This window comes from Festucalex cinctus, chromosome 2 (assembly GCF_051991245.1).
Source record: "Festucalex cinctus isolate MCC-2025b chromosome 2, RoL_Fcin_1.0, whole genome shotgun sequence".
NCBI classification, from domain to species: domain Eukaryota; kingdom Metazoa; phylum Chordata; class Actinopteri; order Syngnathiformes; family Syngnathidae; genus Festucalex; species Festucalex cinctus.
This window is the reverse complement of record NC_135412.1, coordinates 7,473,342-7,492,417: the sequence shown is the minus strand read 5'-3', so window position 1 is coordinate 7,492,417 and position 19,076 is coordinate 7,473,342. Positions and strand designations below refer to the sequence as shown.

General features: G+C 40.4%; 1 protein-coding gene across 2 annotated transcripts; it reads left to right on the top strand.

Moving 5' to 3' along the window:
• Positions 1 to 28: 28 nt before the first annotated feature.
• On the top strand, positions 29 to 17,946 carry LOC144013545 (forkhead box protein P1-B-like). 2 transcript variants are annotated; one of them, XM_077512555.1, is made up of 16 exons: positions 29 to 144; positions 4,269 to 4,409; positions 9,423 to 9,599; positions 9,691 to 9,780; positions 12,712 to 12,823; positions 12,902 to 13,010; positions 13,134 to 13,241; positions 14,592 to 14,679; positions 14,945 to 15,022; positions 15,122 to 15,314; positions 15,414 to 15,490; positions 15,591 to 15,692; positions 16,568 to 16,695; positions 16,839 to 16,902; positions 16,978 to 17,141; positions 17,229 to 17,946. In XM_077512555.1, the coding sequence occupies exons 2-16, from the start codon at positions 4,284 to 4,286 to the stop codon at positions 17,386 to 17,388; spliced, it is 1,776 nt and encodes a 591-aa protein (XP_077368681.1). In that variant the 5' UTR covers positions 29 to 144; positions 4,269 to 4,283; the 3' UTR covers positions 17,389 to 17,946. The 2 variants fall into 2 exon arrangements, with proteins under 2 accessions (XP_077368681.1, XP_077368682.1); XM_077512556.1 differs by lacking the exons at positions 29 to 144; positions 4,269 to 4,409 and adding an exon at positions 9,283 to 9,302.
• The last annotated feature ends 1,130 nt before the right edge of the window (positions 17,947 to 19,076 follow it).

Genomic DNA, 19,076 nt, shown 5'->3' with positions numbered 1-19,076 from the left:
CATGACGTCACCATTGTTTACTTTTACCGAAGCCACGCCCTCTGTTAGCAACTTGTGGCTAGCCCCGCCGCCAACGAAGCCACACCGAGGTTCATTTTCCCGACACCGCACCGAGTCCAACATTGTCTACGCGTACACAGGCTGGTGAGTAAAAGTTAATGAAATCGCACGCAGATGAACCTTACACGGGTTTTGATCCGAACGTCATATTTATTGCCATATCACGGTCGGCAAAACGAGGAGCGATATGATTCCGTTCGGTTAGCGGCTAGCTTTTGTTGTATGTACATCGCTACGAACCTCAAGGTTTGAAAACATGAGGCGAGAAAATGTAGCCTATGAATAACGCGCTCATTCGCGTATCCAACATGCTAACTCGCAGTTCCTCATTCCCTGTGTTACCACTAGCTTAATGTTAGGGTCCTCGTTCGAAACCTCATACTGCAATGGCTGCGCTCGGCGGATGTCGAGTCCATTCATTTTTGTGCCGAACGTATAGCACAGTTATTAATAGTAAGCAACACCTATGTGGCACCCACTCAAGCGTATTCAGATCGCTTAGTATCTGAATGTCAAACAATAAGTGAAATGACGCGTCCTCAAAGTGAAGTGAGCCCGGATTTCTAAATATGCTACAATTAGTATTCTTCTCTGAGAGCGATTTCTCACTAACAAGACTGATTGGAACGATTGTATCAACCGTCCGACCAAGATGAAAGCAATGCAGACACGTTACTATCCCCATTACAATTGCCTTGTATGCACGAGGATGTTAAACCTCACACATTAATCGTGCCTTTCCTGGGAACAGCTTTGCCACAATACTTTGTTTTTACTATCTGATGTGTTGCTCCAAAGACATGAATATTTTTTTTTTAAATCATAATCAGTCTTGGTTCTCAAAAAAAAAAGTTGGCTCCTGTCTTCAAACATGTGAAGAGGAAACCCAGCTTATTGTCTTCTGTAGTAATACTGATCTTGAAAGTATGAGTAAACAGACTGGAAACTTTGCTTGCAAATGCAGGATATGGTTTTGATGGGCTTTCATTGGCAGGAATCAGTTCACTTTTTTTTTTTTTTTTAACCATCTTTGCAATATCCCTTTCATTCATTTCATAATACTACTAGTACTCCCAACATGTCTCATGCAGGAAGTACGGTTACTCGTTTCTTATCGTCTCTTATGTGGCTAAGCAAAATAGAATCTGTATCATGGACATTAGTCCTAACAATCCAAGTAATTTGGTGTTGATTCACTTGTGAGCCTAAATGACAGTTGTATATTTAACCATTGCTTTGCATGTTTGATTTATAAGTTTGCAAACCTTGAAAATAAATGACGTTCTCCTTGAGGCAACACGGCCTGTTTCATCTGAGCTTTTCCATCTGCTCACATTATCTGTTTGCCTACTTTTATTTACTTTTGTTTATGCTGCTTAGCGTTCGACTCAAGCACTCCCAAGCTGTACACATAAAAGCCTTCTTGTGCATTGTACTACCTGACACGGCCGTTTATCGCACCACCTGGTTAATGGTAAATTGTTCCAGAAGGAAGATATGTTTGCACATAAACACAGACCCAGGGCCCCTGTGTTTACAGTAGCCATGGCAGCACTCAGTTATTCAACAAATAGACCAAGCATGTTCCTCTCGCAGTTTCACAGGAGACTGTTTGCAACTTGTACTTTAGCTTGTTTGTTTTTTTTACGTTCTAACCTGGTTGATTGCTAACAACTTTGGTGATTTCAGATAACGGTGAATAAAAGTATTGTGTTTTTCTATTGAAGTTGTTTTTGGTATCTCTTCTTACAGAGTAGCTCCTAACAACACAGTTGTTACCCTCCTAGATGTGTTTGTACGTGTATGGCTTAAAATCAAGCAATAATTCTTAAGGCACTTATTGGAATTGTCCCCTTTTCAGTTTTAAACACAGAATGACATCAACACTGTAGATGAAACCAAGTTTAGACAAATCTCGAAGTGAACTTTTATTTCTGAAAAGAAAAACTGTTACGCTAACCATTCCTGAGTGTCGTGTTAGTCAACATAACATCCTTTTTACACTTCGCATATTCACGTACCTTTTTTGCCTCACTTGCTTCCCCCCAGAATTCTTCAACGCTCTGCTGGGGTGTGGCGCTAATATAGTCTGAAATGGCAAGTGTCAATATTAGAGCTGCCAAAATTAATAGATTCATCGACAAGTAATGGATTATCAAATTAATCGACAACTGTTTTAATAATCGGGTAATTGTTTGGAGCTTTTTTTTTTCTTTCTTTTTTTTCTTTTTTTCTTTTTTTTTTAGAATTATTTAACTAATTTCTGTAGTCGTTCATGAAGACTTGTCTTCTGTGTTTAATCCAAATTAGACATTTGCAAACATTAGTTTTTACTTAGTTTTTACTTGGAAAACGATGCCTGAACTAGTAACATAGTACAACATCAATCCTTGTTTTTTTTGTTTTGTTTTTTTCCCTTTATGACTACGAATACGAAGTACGAAATAAAAACAACAATCACGTGTTAATCAACAGAAATCAGGGGAAAAATTCTTATAATTCTTAGACTTGTATAATGCACTTTAATGCAAAATTAATCTGTTTAATTGATTGAATAATTGATAGATTAATCGATTGTAAAAAATATTTGATAGTAATAGCGCTAGCCAATCTGAGTATGAGTATGAAGCATTTTAAAGGCGCTGTCTGCCAGTTTCACTCTGGAAAAGGCACTTTTTAAATACAGGATGCACACACTTTAACTCCTTCTCAGTCTACTCCTCGAGGCTTAAGTTAATGTATGGTTGTGATTTTTTTTCATTTACTCCCAACCTCCAGCCTATATTTTACCATTTTGTGTTTGTTTTGTCAACAACGGGACGTTTCTGGGTGGTGTCTGTGGACAGACGGTTGTTTCCCCCTCCACCCAATCGCAGAGCGGGGGTTGGGAGTGGGCGTGGCTGGAGCGGCGGGGGGGCGTGTAGGCAGACGGGTTGTTTGTTTACGAGTAGAGTGATTAGAGTGATCAGAGCCAGGGGGGCGGTGGGCAGAGGCAGGGGGTGTGAACGTTGAGCTCGTGTGGGTTGAGCCATGGGAGGCGCCCATTTTGAATTGTTTGTTTATAAACAGAAACGGTGCGTTTACTAACAAAAACTGTCAAACCTACTGACAGGCCCTTTAAATGTCTCTGTCTAGTAAAAATATATTATCACTTCTAAATTTGCCTTTGCTCAACTTAGACCCATTTTAGAACCACCCCTGAAATGTTAGATGGTACAAACTAGTGGGTGTCGATGAAGGCACCCATCTGTTGGAAAATATGATTTATTATGAACCCAAACTCTCCTGAATGGGTTACTGTTGTCAACCTAAGTTATCCTCGTATTTTCTGGTGTGGCCAATTGGTACACTTCCATTTCGGGACGTTTCTGTGGACAGACAGTTGTTTACCCCTCTAGCCAATCGCACAGTGTGGGGTGGCAGGATACGTGTCACTCAATAGGCAGACGTGGCTGGGTGAATTTGTCGGCTGCATGATGTCACTCCCGCCACAACTTGACAGCACGCTTTTTTTTTTCACTCACTCACTCACTCACTCACTCACTCACTCACTCACTCACTCACTCACTCACTCACTCAAGCTTATTTCATGTAAGTCACATGGTCTCTCAGAGTGAGTGAGTGAGTGAGTGAGTGAGTGAGTGAGTGAGTGGAAAACAAACAAACAAACAAACAAAACCGTGCATGCTTTCAAGTTGCGACGGGAGTGACATCATGCAGCCGACATATTCGCCCGGCCCCGTCTGCCTACAGTGAGTGACACGACCCCCACCACCCCCCGCTCTGCGATTGGCTGGAGGGGTAAACAACTGTCTTTCCACAGAAATATCCCGCTGTTGACAAAACAAACACAAAATGACAAAATACAGGCTGTGGGGTTTGGGTGTGTGGTGGGGGGTTTAGAGGAAGAAATCACCACCACACATTAACAGAAGCCCAGAGGTGTAGATTGAGAAGGAGTTCATAGGTTTACATCCTGTATTTATATAGTGCATTTTCCTGAGTGAAAACGGAAGACCCTGCCTTTGATATAAAAATTATGAAGTCAGTCCTTTCCCCCATGCTCAATGCTGACGTGTATAAAATGAATACTTAATCTACTATGCTCCTTGACTTCTAAATAACCTCATCATTGAGATTTGTTTTTTTCCATATTCCATGATGCCACACCCAGCTGTTTCAATTTACACCAATTGTTTGTTCCTCAGGTCAGTGAAGTCCAGATGCACGAGTCTGGGTCAGAACCAACTAGCCACTCCATTCCAGCTGTTAGGACGCAGAACGGGAAAAATGCTGAGAATGACAGTCGATTAAGGAGCGGCCACACTCCTCCCCCAGAGTCACCCAGGGTCAGTTTATTCCTGTTGCCTTCTCTTTATTACACAAACACAGATTGTTCAGGGGCTCGTTTTGGCACCGTTTACCTCGGCATTGGAGCATTGCGAGCAAAACAAACGCGTGCAAAACAAATGTGGTGCGCACACTTCAGCTCACCGTTCAACTTTAGTGTGTGAATTATGGCCTCTAGTTCTGCAGGTGTTTGGCTCTCTCTGGATGGATGGATGGGTGGATGGATGGATAGATAGATAGATGCACTGCTGCAAAAAAATATGTGTGAGGTTTTTGTTTTGTAAGTGAAGGTACTGTATAGCCTTGAACCCCTCACTGTGTTTTATATTTTTGTTGAAGTTAGCACAGAGAGGGGTGCAGGGATTTAGAAAGGGAGGGAGCTGTGAGGGGGATTTTCTTGTTGCTCTTGTTTTTTTTTTCCCCCACATCACTGACGTTAACAAGTCTCAGACTGCAAATTGTGGTGCTGTTTATTAATTTATTGGCTGCCAGGTGGGCTTTGGATTGGAGATGATCGTTTTTCCCTGTTGAATTGCAATGTAACTTGTTTTCAATCAACATTTTTGTGCCCAGTTGTGTGTTTGCTAGGGAATGTCACATGCTGTGGGTTGTGTAATATAATATTGTGGGTGTTTTTGCAGATGCTTGTACTTTTCAGGATACGTATTAGTATAAGGTTTTAGTGCCTTTTTTTGTTTGTTTTTCTGTCAGTCATCTCGGAGTTCACAAGACCAGTCTTGCAGGAACGGGATCTGTGTTTACACTCGGCTGCTCACTGGTATGACTCTCAACAATAACAACAACACAAGATGTTTGGACTTGCTGGCTGCCATGGCAACAGGGATTAGGCAAAGGCTGTTGTTGTGTTGATGGTGTCCACAGAAAAACAGAGGGGCCAACCAGCTCTGTCTGTCTGTCTGTCTGTGGGGTAGACCTGTTTTTTCATTGCTTTTGTGGCCACCTCGACTGCATTGAATCTCATAAGAAAGGCCAAACAAGGAGGCCGTCGACTGTTATTGTTAGCCCACAGCCTCTGTGAAATTCTCCGTCAGTTTGTTTACCCGACTCGAAACAGACTCTGCCTCAGAGAGAGATGTTTGTTTGTGGTTCAGACCTTAATTAAAATATGAATCCTGCATTCTGTTTTCGTAAACAGGCTCTGCCTGCTTTTTATTCATTATTTAGTCTCTGTGCAATTTTGATGACTTTGTTTATGTTTACTCCAAACATTGCCAGAGCAGTGAGGCTCGACAGGGAGTGGGGTGGGGGTTGGTAAATTGCTGCCTGCTCAGTAGAGGATGTTGTTTCTCTGGCACTGCTTGTTGTTGTTGTTGTTTTGATGGCACTCTAATTCCCTTGAGCCATCTGTTGTTATTGTTTGGTTAATTTGGAGCTGAATCGGCTTGATAGAACTTTCTACACTAGATGTTGAGTTGGGAAAAATAATCAAGTGTCTACTATGGTGTTGTGTGCACATGCGTCACTCAGATGTGTGTCATGTCGCTCTTCATGTCAGTCCAGCCCATAACGTCATTTTATGTGACCTGTAACTTTGAAAACAGCATGATTATTTCGGCATAAACAGTTCCTCAATTCAGCTCTGCATTTTGTGATATTACACAACTGCAATAACCTGATAGGTATGGGCCTTGAATACAGAGAGTGGGAAGCAATGTCAGAAAATACGAGTAGTCCTAAAATGTCAAAATAAACAATTGACGAATGTGAATGTAAATACATACATACTAGGGGTGTTAAAAAAAATCGATTCGGCAATATATCGCAATACTACATCGCGCAATTCTCGAATCGATTCAAGAGGCGGCTGAATCGATTTTTAAACTTCCATTTTTAATGGAAAAATATTCAACAAAATATCTTACTTTGGGTTAGGGTTCACACCTTAAGCATGGAAGAATGTTATATGAACGGAATATTAAGCCTTAATATTTTATTTTAATGCTGTTCAAGCATGAAACAGATTACAACCTGTATAAGACTGAAGTTTCAGATAAATAAATAAAACATTTTCAAACAAATCTTACACTCTACAAGTTTACTGATTAGTATTTTCTGAATTTTAATGAAAAAAAATCGCAACAATCGACTTTTAAATTCGTATCGGGATTAATCGGTATGGTATCGAATCGAATCGTGACCTGTGAATCGTGATACGAATCGAATCGTCAGGTACTAGGCAATTCACACCCCTAATACATACACAAGTTAAAGAAAAGGTGCTTTTTAAATACAGGATTTAAACAAACAAAGCACTTCTCAGTTTACAGCTATGGGCTTCTCTTTAATGTCTGGTGGTGATTTTGTCCTAAACCCCCACCCACCCAGCCTGTATTTTGCCATTTTGTGTTTGTTTTTGTAAACAGCGGGACGTTTCTGTGGAAAGACAGTGTTTACACCCCTCTAGCCAATCGCAGAGCGGGGGGGTCGTGTCGCAAACGGGGCCAGGCGAATTTGTCAACTGCGTGACGTCACTCCCGCGGCAATTTGACAGCACACACGGATTATTTTTAGCGCCTTTTCCAGAGTGAAAACGGCAGACCGGGCCTTTAAAGTACACTATATGGTACGGCCTCTAAATCATTGAAGACGGTCGATTTTTGACTAATACAATTTGTGTTTGTGCACACAAATGCAACACCAAGAAATGACTGCTGTAAATTTGTTATCAGAGAAAGACAGCTTGAGAAGCTAAAGTCAAACTGATGAACATACATGTAAATACTAACACAACAGGTTTAAAGTTGACATTTTCTAATTATTTTAGTGTACAATCATAATATGTACATTAGTATCTTTAGCACTGACATTTGTGCTATTATTTCAGATGTTCAAGCTGGGCTACTAAAATAAGTGACTTAGTAGCCACAACATCTTATATTCTATTTTTGAAGCAATATTTTAAAGCAGATTTACTTAGCATTTCTACTGACTTTGAATAGTATGTGTCCTGGTATACATTTTGTTTGTTGTTCCTTTTCATGTTTGTAAAGCGTGTTCAGACACGTGTGACTCCTCACCACCCACCCAACAGGGGCGTTCGTCTTATCAAGTGCATTCGTAATATGTTTACTCAACCGTTTCATCTTGTTTTTCTCTCTGTCAGTGTTTTCAGCACTGTGAGTGACACCACACCCGTTTTCCTTTGTGCTTTGTGTGCGAGTCTGTTTAAGAGTTCACAAAAACACCCACTGGCCACCACTGAAAACTTCCATTTCCTCTGTAAAAGTCCCACGTTGTGTTGCTCGTGTTTATATATGAAAAGATAACATCACTGGATATATGGACCTGATTTACTCAAATCCAATGTGGCGTGCGCTAAATTGTGAGTTCACTCAAATAAATTGTACATGCGCTTTCTGGGCTTTTTGTGACCCCAAATAGCAGGCGCTAAGTTGCGTGTTCTCTCAGACTGACACATTGCGCATGCTGGTAAGCAACAGTAAAAGTGGCGATGACCACCGTATTAAAAGAGCGTTTGCGCTTTAGAACGTTAGATGCTTTTCAGAATGGAACATTTGATACACTGCAAGCACAAAATTAAGTTTGAAGTGTTAGTGGAAAATCCGCAAACAAATATTACTGAGTTGTGGAAAAGAGTTTGAGGAAGCCAGCCACGAGAAAAAAAAAGAAAAGAAAAAAAAAAAGACATGTTTAGTTTGATCCAGTCGGTGTTATATATTTAAAGCTATGGACAGCACACCTGAAAAACCACCCAAGTCAAGGTGAGGCCAGAACCAGTTGTCGTTTATTTGATTTATTTTTTGTCATACATGGGTAATATGGCTTGACTAATTCTTGTGACTGGCTACCATGTCAGCCCATAGACCATTCCAGTGGCAGAAACATGGGTCACTATCAATCTTTGTCATACAAAAGAATGTAATCCTATTGAGACAAATATGGTCATGCTGTACCAGGCTCCCCAAAAAAGGGTGCAACCAAGTCCTGTAGCGCAAAAGTTAGTCTAGAGCCCAGCTTCTTATTGTGACTAACTACTCAACATTACAGAACAATTAACTGCCATTTTGCTGCAACGGACAATAGGCATAGTCCTCATACATTGTTTGTTTTTGGAGAAAACGCTAATTACTTTCTGTTGCTTCATTTGTTTTTTTTGTTTTTTTTTCTTATTTCTAAACACTGTTCCTTAGGACATCACTCTAGCTGCAAACCCCACACTGTAAAATACAAGTTATAGGCTTTTTATTTTCTGCTGACTATTAGTATAATTAGTATTATTTATTTATTTGTTTATGTATTCATTCATTCATGTATTTGTTTATTATTTTTTATTTACTTGTTTTGTTTTACTTATTTTGACTGTTTTCCCACATAAGAAAAACATGTTTCTTTTTAGGGGCGTGTTATTTCATGATTTTATTTGTTCTAGTGGACACCATGATAGTATGCCTGTAGCATGTTGTAAACTCACCAAGCTTATATGTAACATGAATGAACATCATGCAAATCAACTTGTGATTGTGATTGGTTAGCTCTAGGAGCCAATCATGTACCAGAAGTGTTGATATCATCTAAATGATGTGTTCTATTGGTTTAGGCATGCAAATATGTTATGTGAACTGAAATCATCTATGGGTCCGAACGGGTTAACAAAAACAAAGATGTAGCGATTTCCATATTCAATTAAATTAAGCTAATGTTTTGTGTAACATGCTACAAGATGTGTCGAGCTTAGGAGAAAAAAGTTGCAAAGATCTACAGAAAATGGCTTCAACTATCTTTCATGTTGGGCAAACAGTTTGTTTTCTTTTTTGTTTTGTTTTTCAGTGTTGGAAGACGCAAAATCCACCATCTCAATTTGTCCCTGGTAGTGCTGTCACTATAGAATATTTTCACAATCGATTAATCTGGTGATTATTCAATTGATTGCTCCACTAATTAGATTCATTCTAATTTTGCATTAACATGTATTACAAAAGCGTCTGTTTGTGTGAGCAGCTTGTTCAGACGTAGTATTGTTGTTGTCACAGGTCCCAGCATCGTCATCCATGATGACCCCACCAGCCGAGGCTCCGCAGCAGCTACAGCAGCAGCAGGCGGCGGCTCAGCAGCAGCAGCAGCAGCAGCAGCAGCAGCAGCAGCAGGTCCTCAGCCCTCAGCAGATCCAAGCCCTGTTCCAGCAGCAGAAGGCCCTCATGCTCCACCAGGTACGCTGCCTGGATGGCGTTTGTCTGTCTGCAATGCACCCAGCCGACCTTTCGGCTCGCTCCAACTCTTGTTTTATCAACATGTCTGCAGCAACAAATTCAAGAGGTCTTCAAGAATCAGCAAGAGCAGCTAAATATGCAGCTGCTCCAACAGAAGAATGCAGGGATAGTAAGCCAGGAGGTAAGTTTACATATTTGTGACCATTATGTGACAAACATACGCGATAGGAGGGACCCGTAATCAGAATTATGTGCATTCGCTGCCTTGGCCTTGTTCAGCTCACCTACATTTTTCAGAACAGAAGTAAAAATGTATCAGTACTACTGCACTTTCCCCTCATTTAGTGACAATGGCATAGTTCACGAATATATCTTTATGTCCGAAGGATCTTCTGTATTTTGCCTATTTGTGTAATGTGTATTTTTTTTTTTTTGCTGGTGAGAAGCTTGAAATATGGGGTTAAATAAGATGAGTGTTTAAATGCGGGGTCTTCCGTTTTTACTCAGGAAAATGCACTATATAAATACAGGATGTCTACCCATGAACACCTTCTCAATCTACACTTCTGGGCTTCTGTTAATGTGTGGTGGTGATTTTTTCCCAACCCCCCACCTCCCCAGCCTGTATTTTGCCATTTTGTGTTTGTTTTGTCAACAGCGGGACGTTTCTGTGGACAGACAGTTGTTTACCCCTCCAGCCAATCGCAGAGCAGGGGGTGGCAGGGTGCTTGTCACTCACTGTCGGCAGACGGGGCCGGGTGAATTTGTCAGCTGCATGACGTCACTCCCGCAATCTCATGCAGCCGACAAATTTGACAAATAATAGAATTATTATTATTTTCCTTACTGTTTATCTTCGTTCCTTTAGCAATTCATTGCAAAGATGCTTGCTTCACTCTTGTTTTTTGTAATACTTTCTTACTGTCTATATTTGACTTTATTTCCAAAATGTTACATAGACTCCGCCCTCTTTTCCTCATCTGGTTTGAACTTTGGATGTTCTTTCATTATATATGTCAAAGGTTAATTACTGAAAAATGAATGTTAGATTGTAAAATTTTGAGATTTCATCATTTGAGGAAAAAAAAATGCAATTTACTGTGATGTCAACATGCAATTACCAGAATGTCATTGTTTCAAGCGAGACTTGGCTGGGAGCAGGTGTGGGTGTGTGGTTGCAGGAAATGTTTAGTTTCTTTCTAAATGTGCTTTGCCTTCCACACGAGGGGTTTGTCTGCAGACAATGAAGGGAGTATTTCTGACCACATTAGTTGACCCTCTGGGAGTACCGTACTGTAAAACCACAGTGAAATAAAGAGCATGATGGTTGTCTCTTAAACATCACCATTATCTTGTAACTTCAGCAAGTCCGACATCTCTTCCCATAAATGTCTGCTTTATCACGGATGGTAAACACATTTCGGTCACGGCAGCTTCCATTTAGTCATTGATTCCCTCAGAGGGTTGTTAGGAAAGGACTGTGAAACCTTATACATGTATAGTCACCTCATCACATAATTACAGATATACACAACAAATTGAACCCCCACCCCACGCCGACATTTATTATTATTATTTTTTTGGTCCGGAAAGGTTGAACGTGAGTTGAGTTTAGCGGCCATAGATACTCATTGTTCCTTATCTTCTGTACACATCTGGCACAAACACCAACAAAATTAGCCTATGCTAAACGGTTCGCAATTAGCATTAGCCCCTAAATAAACTGAAATCACTTACTTATTGTACTTTTCCCAGAAATCACCTCATAGCCCAACATATGAAAAATCCAAGTTGATCAAAATATTAAATGGCAAATGGAGTGCACTTAAATAGCATAGCACTTTATGTTTAGTAAGCCTTATTCAAACATATTGAGTTGTCGAAGCCTACGCTGGCTGTTGATGCAGCATACTAACCGCAGAGAAATGTTTTTCAAATAACTTACTTTATTCTCTAGGATCCCGCGCCGTCACCCTGATGTTTTTCTTTGGTTCCATTCAATTTTAAATCCATAAACATCATGAGTACTCGCTTATTGTAGCCTTGTACTTGATAATGCTACTAGCTAATGCTAATCTAGCTAATGGTATTGCTGCTTGAGTTTGTTTCTAAGGTCCACCAGCGTCCGCGTTAGCAAACTCCCTTACGTCTGTTAAGTGCATTGTGGCCAACTGTGTCAATTGGTCTTGGTTATTGCACTCTTTGGTGGTGTAAAACTGTAGTAATGGTCCTTATATCAAATGTTGGATGGCTTAGCCTGCATGCTACTTGGAGGAGTCGGTCTTTGCTCTTTATTTAACCTAGATAGTAGATACCTTGTCTTGTTGCTGACGCGCACAGGGCCGCCATCTTGCGCGTTTGGCTCCAATAAATTCATTAGAACTCTTTTATTTCTTCAGCGATTTTTGACGCGGATTGTTTTGATACAAACATCAGACATTTAGCGATGATAATTTTCTCCCGTTTCAGTCTAAAGAGACCACAAACAAACCCTAGCAAGCACCTCAGTTAGTAGTGGTGAATGCCGGTCGGAGTCCATCACACCGGCAACTTCCAGATGCCGCAATTATGCTTTTTAAAATGATCAAAATAGCTTCGACACATGCATTTTTGCGTCAACCAATTTTTGTGGTCGACCCAATTGACTTGTCGACTTTTTTCCCCAGCCCTAAACACAAAAATCCAAAGTAAATTCACTAAATGTTGCTGAATGACACAAAAATGCTATGACTGAATTGTCCCCAAAATTCACACACACATCTCGACTCATGTCAACTTTAACCTCTGAAAATATCAAAACAATTGCCACAAGATTTTGCTTTTTATGGGCAATAAGCTTTTTTTTCTTATCAGAGTGTGCACACAAGTTTACACACCCCAGAGCACTGTATCACTGCCAGCACAATTCTGTTTCCAAAATGATTAAAAAGCATCGTTAATATGGCATGACTCCTTCTTGTGACTAGCTCCATGTCAGCTCTTAGACAGAAGCTCCAAAATTGTATTGCTGAATAGACAGTCTCGATAATCTGTTTCAGTTAGTAGATCAGCTGTGTTTGCGAGCGCGAGTCACGTTTGTGCCGTTTAATAAATCAGACCGTTTGTGTCCTAGCTTACAGCACAGCAGATCGCCATCCAGCAGCAGCTTCTTCAGGTGCAGCAACAGCATCTGCTCAACCTGCAGAGGCAAGGCCTGCTCTCCGTGCTCCCCACCAATGTCGCCGGTTTGTCAGAAATTCTCGTGTTTGATCGCCACTAGGTGAAGGTCAGACAGACTGTAACGCAGCGTTGCCTTATTTCAGGCTGTGAAAATGGCAGCGGTGCGTCATCCGCGGGCGCGGACTCCAGCGGGTCGTCCAATCACCAGTCCGCGACCAACGGCCATCCCGCTCTCCTGAAGAGGAAGGAAAGGTGCTTTCCTGTGCAAACGGAACGCTTTTCTACATCCTGTTGTACTGCGGGCCGGCCCTTTCTGTGATTACACATCCAGGGGGGGCATCACTGAAACTGGTCGTGTGTTATGACTTGTTGCAGCGGCTCGCTGGATGAAAACGCACCAAGTAGCCACGCTCTCTACGGGAACGGCATGTGCAAGTGGCCCGGCTGTGAGACGGTCTTTGGAGATTTTCAGGCCTTTCTCAAGTGAGTATCGTCTTGTGGCCGCAACACTGATTGGACACTCGAACAAGACACACGGGCGATGCTGACTTCATTGCTTCCGCATTGGAGAGTTGCTTGTGAATATCTTAGAAACAAAAAGCAAAGCATCATAAAATGCTTTTTCAGTCCAAAACCGCACTGTTTTTTTTTTTTGTCGTTTTTTTTTACGAAAGGCCGATACGTAGCGAATTTAGGGTTTTCATCAGGGTTTGTAAGATATTTACACAGTTTTTACTTGTCGCAAAGACATTTGGAATATATTCATACAGTGTTTCACTGTGAAGATCTTTTGAAACCTTTTACGAACCTTGACGAAAACCCCAAATTAGCTACATTCGCATGCATTTGTTGCTCAGTGATATAAAGGGAACCTTTCATTTATGGATTTATTTTTATTCAATTTCCACTTTAAAAAAAAATTATGTATGCTGACACTAGGAACTCCCTGCACTATTTTTATTGATTTATTATTTATTTATTTATTTTATTTTTTGTAAAAAAAAAAAAAAATAATAATAATAAAAAAAATAAAATTATGTGGAAATTTTCTTCGTCTACAGCAGAAAACTTCAGGGAACTATTTATTTGCTTAGTTTTTAATTAGCTTAACACATGCTGATGATGCTGGAAGCTCCCTGCAATTTTTGTTCAAATTTTTAAACAAATCTGTCATTCCTTTATATGTTTAAAATTAAAAGAAAACTTTGTTTACATTAATATTTTCTCTTTTACTGCAAATGAATATCAGCTTGAAATATGGGGTTATCGGCTTCCTTGACTACTAATAGTGGTGCGGTGTGGCTCAGTGGCATGGTGGTTGTCTTCCAACCCAGAGGTTGTGGGTTCGATCCCATGCCATTGTGACCATGTCGACGTATCCTTTAGCAAGATACTGAACCCCCAATTGCTCCTGATGCTGCGTCATCAGTAGGTGAATGGGCAGTCAAAATGTGAAGCGCTTTGAGGGCCTTGTAAGTTGGAAAAGCGCTGTAGAGATGAAGTGCCATTTAATAATCGTAGACGTATTGGCCTTGAAAAAAACCATATCGGTCTATCACTAGTTCTTAACCCGTGTTCGACCGAACACATACTGAAAGCTGAGTTTTAAAAACAGTTTTTCAAAAAGTCACTTTTCGCTGAAATGAAATAAACCCCACCAGTGTGTGGATGAAAAGTAGACACAAAAACAGGTTTTTGAAAACACCTGTGTCCAAAAAAAATAAAATAAAAAAATACCGTAGTAATTTATGCATTTTTTTTCACACCTTGTCACATTTAACACGTTCATTTGCCGCCATGTTTGCTGTTCTCAAATATTCTGTTTTTCTGCAGACATTTGAACAGTGAACACACACTTGACGACAAGAGCACCGCACAGTGTCGCGTGCAGATGCAAGTGGTCCAGCAACTGGAACTACAGGTTTGTTTTGAAAAATCAACTTTTTTTTTCTCTCTCTAATCAAAGAAAGTAAAGTTTGCCGAGTGCGCTAACACACTTTATTTAAACTGGCTGCCAGCTGCAGCGCCATGTTGTTTTCACACCACGCCAAGAACCAGAAGTGGCTTCTTTTAGACGAGTTGACACCTCCAGAAAGTGTGTGCCAGAAAATAACCCAGCGAGGTTTTTGTCATATCGCAGTCAGTCAAATTAGCACCTCTCTGTTCCCGTATGCTTTTGAACGCAGCTAAAGAAAGACAAAGAGCGACTCCAAGCAATGATGGCTCATCTGAAGTCGTCTGAGCCCAAAGCTGCAGCTCAGCCCGTAAGTTTCTGTCAATTAACGCTTTGACGTAGACTTGATACCCCCTTCATGGTTCAAGAGACACAAATGCAATGTTTATTTTTTGTTTATCGTCCGTAGGCGAACCTCGTGCCTAACATGTCCTTCGCCGAGGCAACGGCACCCAAAGGTCCCCATGTGAGCTTGTCCCAGAGCGCCACGGCGCCGTCCACGCCCTTGACGCCCCTGTCCGAATCCCCCTCGGTCCTCACTCCCAATGGCGGCTTCAGCGGAACGCCCGTTCGCAGGCGCTACAGCCGCTCTGTCAGCCAAGGTGACGCAAGAACTTTCACGGATCCTCTCGGTTCCCGACCATTAAAACAACATTTTGAACTGATATGATTGGGAATGTAAGATTGTTGTCTTTCAACAGATATTGTTGATAATAAGGAGTTCTACCTGAGCACAGAAGTTAGACCGCCATTTACGTACGCATCGCTCATACGACAGGTAAAGACTACCTATGTTTTATGAAAATGCAAAACTATGTTTGCAAGACTTTTTTGGGGGTTTTTTGTCCATTTTCCAACATTTCTTTCATCTCCTTCAGGCAATATACGAGTCACCGCGCAATCAGTTGACTTTAAATGAAATCTACAACTGGTTCACAAGAAACTTTGCCTATTTTCGACGCAATGCAGCCACATGGAAGGTACGCATGTCACTTTGTGTTAGTGATAAACACATGAAGCTTCGTGAAGCATTTATGATCTTTTTTTTTTTTTTTTTTTTTTTTACTCCTCCAGATGACACCAATGAAAAAAACTAAAAGTAAAATTCAAAAACCAATTTTGTTAACGAAATAAAATAAAAACGAGCATTTATGATATATATATTTTTTTTACTCCTCTAGATGACACCAACGAAAAAACTAAAACTAAACTTCAAAAAACAATTTCCTTAAAGGGGCTGTGTGCCGGATTGACTCAGGAAAGTGCACTTTTTAAATACAGGATATACACACTTTAACTTTCTCTCAGTCTACACATCTGTGTTTTTGTTCATCTTTTGTGGTAATTTCGTCCTAAACCCCCCTTAGCCTTTGTGATGTCACTTTCAGTCGACAGCAAGTTGTAAAATGTGTTTTTAAAGGTATTAATTGTACATGAAAAAATAATGAAAATATAAATTTTATTATAAGCAAAATATAAACGTTTGACTGCCAAAAATGGCTAAATAAGTAAAGTATCCCTTTAAATAACTAAAACTAATAAAAAAAGAACCACCCTGAAAACAAATTAAAAGTAACTAAATTTAAAAAACAAAACAAAACGGAATAAGAACTAACTAAAATGAAAATTCCAAAACTATAAATAATCCTGGATTACACTCTTGGTTTAAATGTACAGTGAAAATTAATCAATTTCAATTTCACTATCCTTCATCTTTAAACCAAGATCACCATGTACAGGAGTAAAAAAAAAAATAATAATAATATTGCAAGTGGTTCATGAAGCTTCATTTTCCCATCACTACTTTGTGTCAGTGGCGTGCATTTTGTAACGTGTTATTTTCTGGAATTGTCAGAATGCCGTCAGACACAACCTGAGCCTCCATAAGTGCTTTGTACGCCTGGAGAATGTGAAAGGAGCCGTGTGGACGGTGGACGAGATTGAGTTCTACAGACGAAGGCCCCAGAAGGCAGCCAGTAATGGGTGAGTTGGCTAATAACTCGTTGTTGACGCCACACCATCTCAGACCCGACGTTTCCACCCCAATGTTTTTGGGAGCTTTGGCGTCTACGGCTGGCAGTCATTTCCCGCCGAGCCTTGACTCGCGTTTTTCTTTGCAATTACAGACCTGTCTTGAAAAACCGACCGATTTTACCTCGGACTGTTGCCCAGGTAGGATCGTGGGAACAGGTAACTAGAAAAGTGGATTTATTTCTTTCACACTATAAATGTAAATTGTGACTTTTATTTTTCCTTCTTTTGCAGATTGGAAGTTTAGACTGCAGCTCCTTCTTCAGCCCGGGCGCGATAGGCAGCATCTCATTGCATTCCTTGCCCCACATCCTCCAAGAGCAGATGAACGGCGCCCTCGCCAACGGGTCCGGGTACCAAAGCGACAGCAGCGCCACGCAGTCGCCGCCGCAAGCTTTGTATGCACCGAGCGCAATTATTTGGATGATGCGCGATGAAATGCGTTTCACACGGCACACCTTGTCTTCCCGCTTCTGTTAAACCAGCGTCAAAGAGGAGCACGAGGACGAAGAAATCTGTGAAAACGACCCGTACGAATCTCCCGAGAGCACGGATGAGCACGGCCACAGCCCGGAGATGACCCGCGAAGACGACACCGGCGGCAGCCCCGAGACGCTCCGCCTGGACCGCGTGCCCTCTCTCTGACCACGAGGTCCGAGAGCTCAGATTCCAACTGCTTCATCTGCATAACCAAACACACTCTTGTTGTTCTTTTATTATTTATCAGTATTTTTTGGGGGGCTCTTTTAATCTAGTCTTTAATTCTGTACAGTCAAGTGAGATCACACATGTGAAACTGTCTTTTCATGGTGGATATTTTTTAAACACGAGCATGAGGAGCAGCAGAGAAGCCAAAGGAAAGGGAACACTGATAGGGAGCACTTCAAAATGAAAATTAAAAAAAATAAAATAAAAATAAACAATTAAAATAAAAACACTAGTTGATTTTTATTTTAGTCATATTATATATGCATTTGTAGAGAGATGATTCCTGATATGTTCACTGCCTGCGTGATCGCATATATTTGTATGTAACGATATCATCAGGTGATTCAAAAACAGAATGTCTTTATACGTGTTGGTATTTTTCACCCCCACCGCAAACATTGCTGAATTTTCTCAAATTGAGCATGTAAGAGTAGATGCTATAGATTTACCTTTTACTGTAGACCAACTCTATGAAGAATAAATTCATCATGATAACTGTGTCAAAGATGTGTTTTTTTTTGTGTGTGTAATTGCTCTCATTTTTTCACTTGTAGCCAATTAAAGTGGGGAAACTCCTAGCAAGATTTGAATGTAGCCTCATTTCACAAATCCATCACCCCCAACCCTTTATCAGTCTCTGGCTAAAGCCACGCCCCTCTGATCTGCCCATGAACCCAAATGTATGGACGTCATTGTACGTGATTACATAAGTGCAGTATAGGCACAGAACGCATATGGAGCTTTATCAAAATAGTAACACTAGCTTTACTGAGCTAGCATAACATTAGCGTCTTAAACCGTTAGCCACAGGTGTTACTATGACTTATTAGTGGAGATGTAGCTACAACAACAATAAGATGTTACGTCAGCTACTGTTTGACAAATACACCTTCAGAAAAAAAAAAAGTGGTTTTGTGGCGAAACTTGCCCCCTGTGTGGGGTGTAGGTTGTACGATTAGTCAGAATTCAGTGGGGTAAATTGTGCCATTGATAACTGAAGTAAAAAAAAAAAAAAGATCAATTTAATCTCACAAACAATAATGCTATATAAAAGGAAGACAAATTTCAAAACACAACTTTCATTTGAAGGTTTCAGAGGCCTTTTCTTCTTTCATTTTTTGTTTTTCCTGTTCAGCCGTTTTATCTTGTTTCTTTGTGAGCCTTCTCCAACGCCAAACAATTCTTGTTTTCACTTTCTTTCTTTATTTATTTTTGTTTACAATTCTTTCTTTCTGTGGATTTTGGCAAGGGTAAAATAATTACTGAAGACACATAACCCAAGTGAGCAGAACAACCAGATTTGTCACTTGGTGAGTGCTTGGGAGGGTAAGCCTGAGCTTTTTTTTTTTTTTTTTTTTTCTTATCTCTATTTTTTATTTTTATTTTTAATGGCCATCTTGCATATTTTCTTCTCCTTTCTAACCTTCCCCTCTTTCACTGCTCTTTCCAATTCCTCAAGAGGAGTTGAAACCCTGTCTGTCTTTGTATCAGGTGACAGGATGAATTTTTGTCAACAATTAAGAATGGCATATACTTTTACAGAGTACAGTTTACAACAACAACAAAGTACAATAAAGTAATATAGAGTAAATAATCAGAATGTAGGGGAAGTTCCAGGTCCTTTA

Bases quoted from the DNA above. Each gene is read 5' to 3' on its own strand.
- LOC144013545 (XM_077512555.1), top strand. From the start codon at position 4,284: ATGCACGAGTCTGGGTCAGAACCAACTAGCCACTCCATTCCAGCTGTT. The intron at 9,600-9,690 runs GTACGCTGCCTG...ACATGTCTGCAG, and splicing joins AGGCCCTCATGCTCCACCAG to CAACAAATTCAAGAGGTCTT. The intron at 17,142-17,228 runs GTATGCACCGAG...CTGTTAAACCAG, and splicing joins CAGTCGCCGCCGCAAGCTTT to CGTCAAAGAGGAGCACGAGG.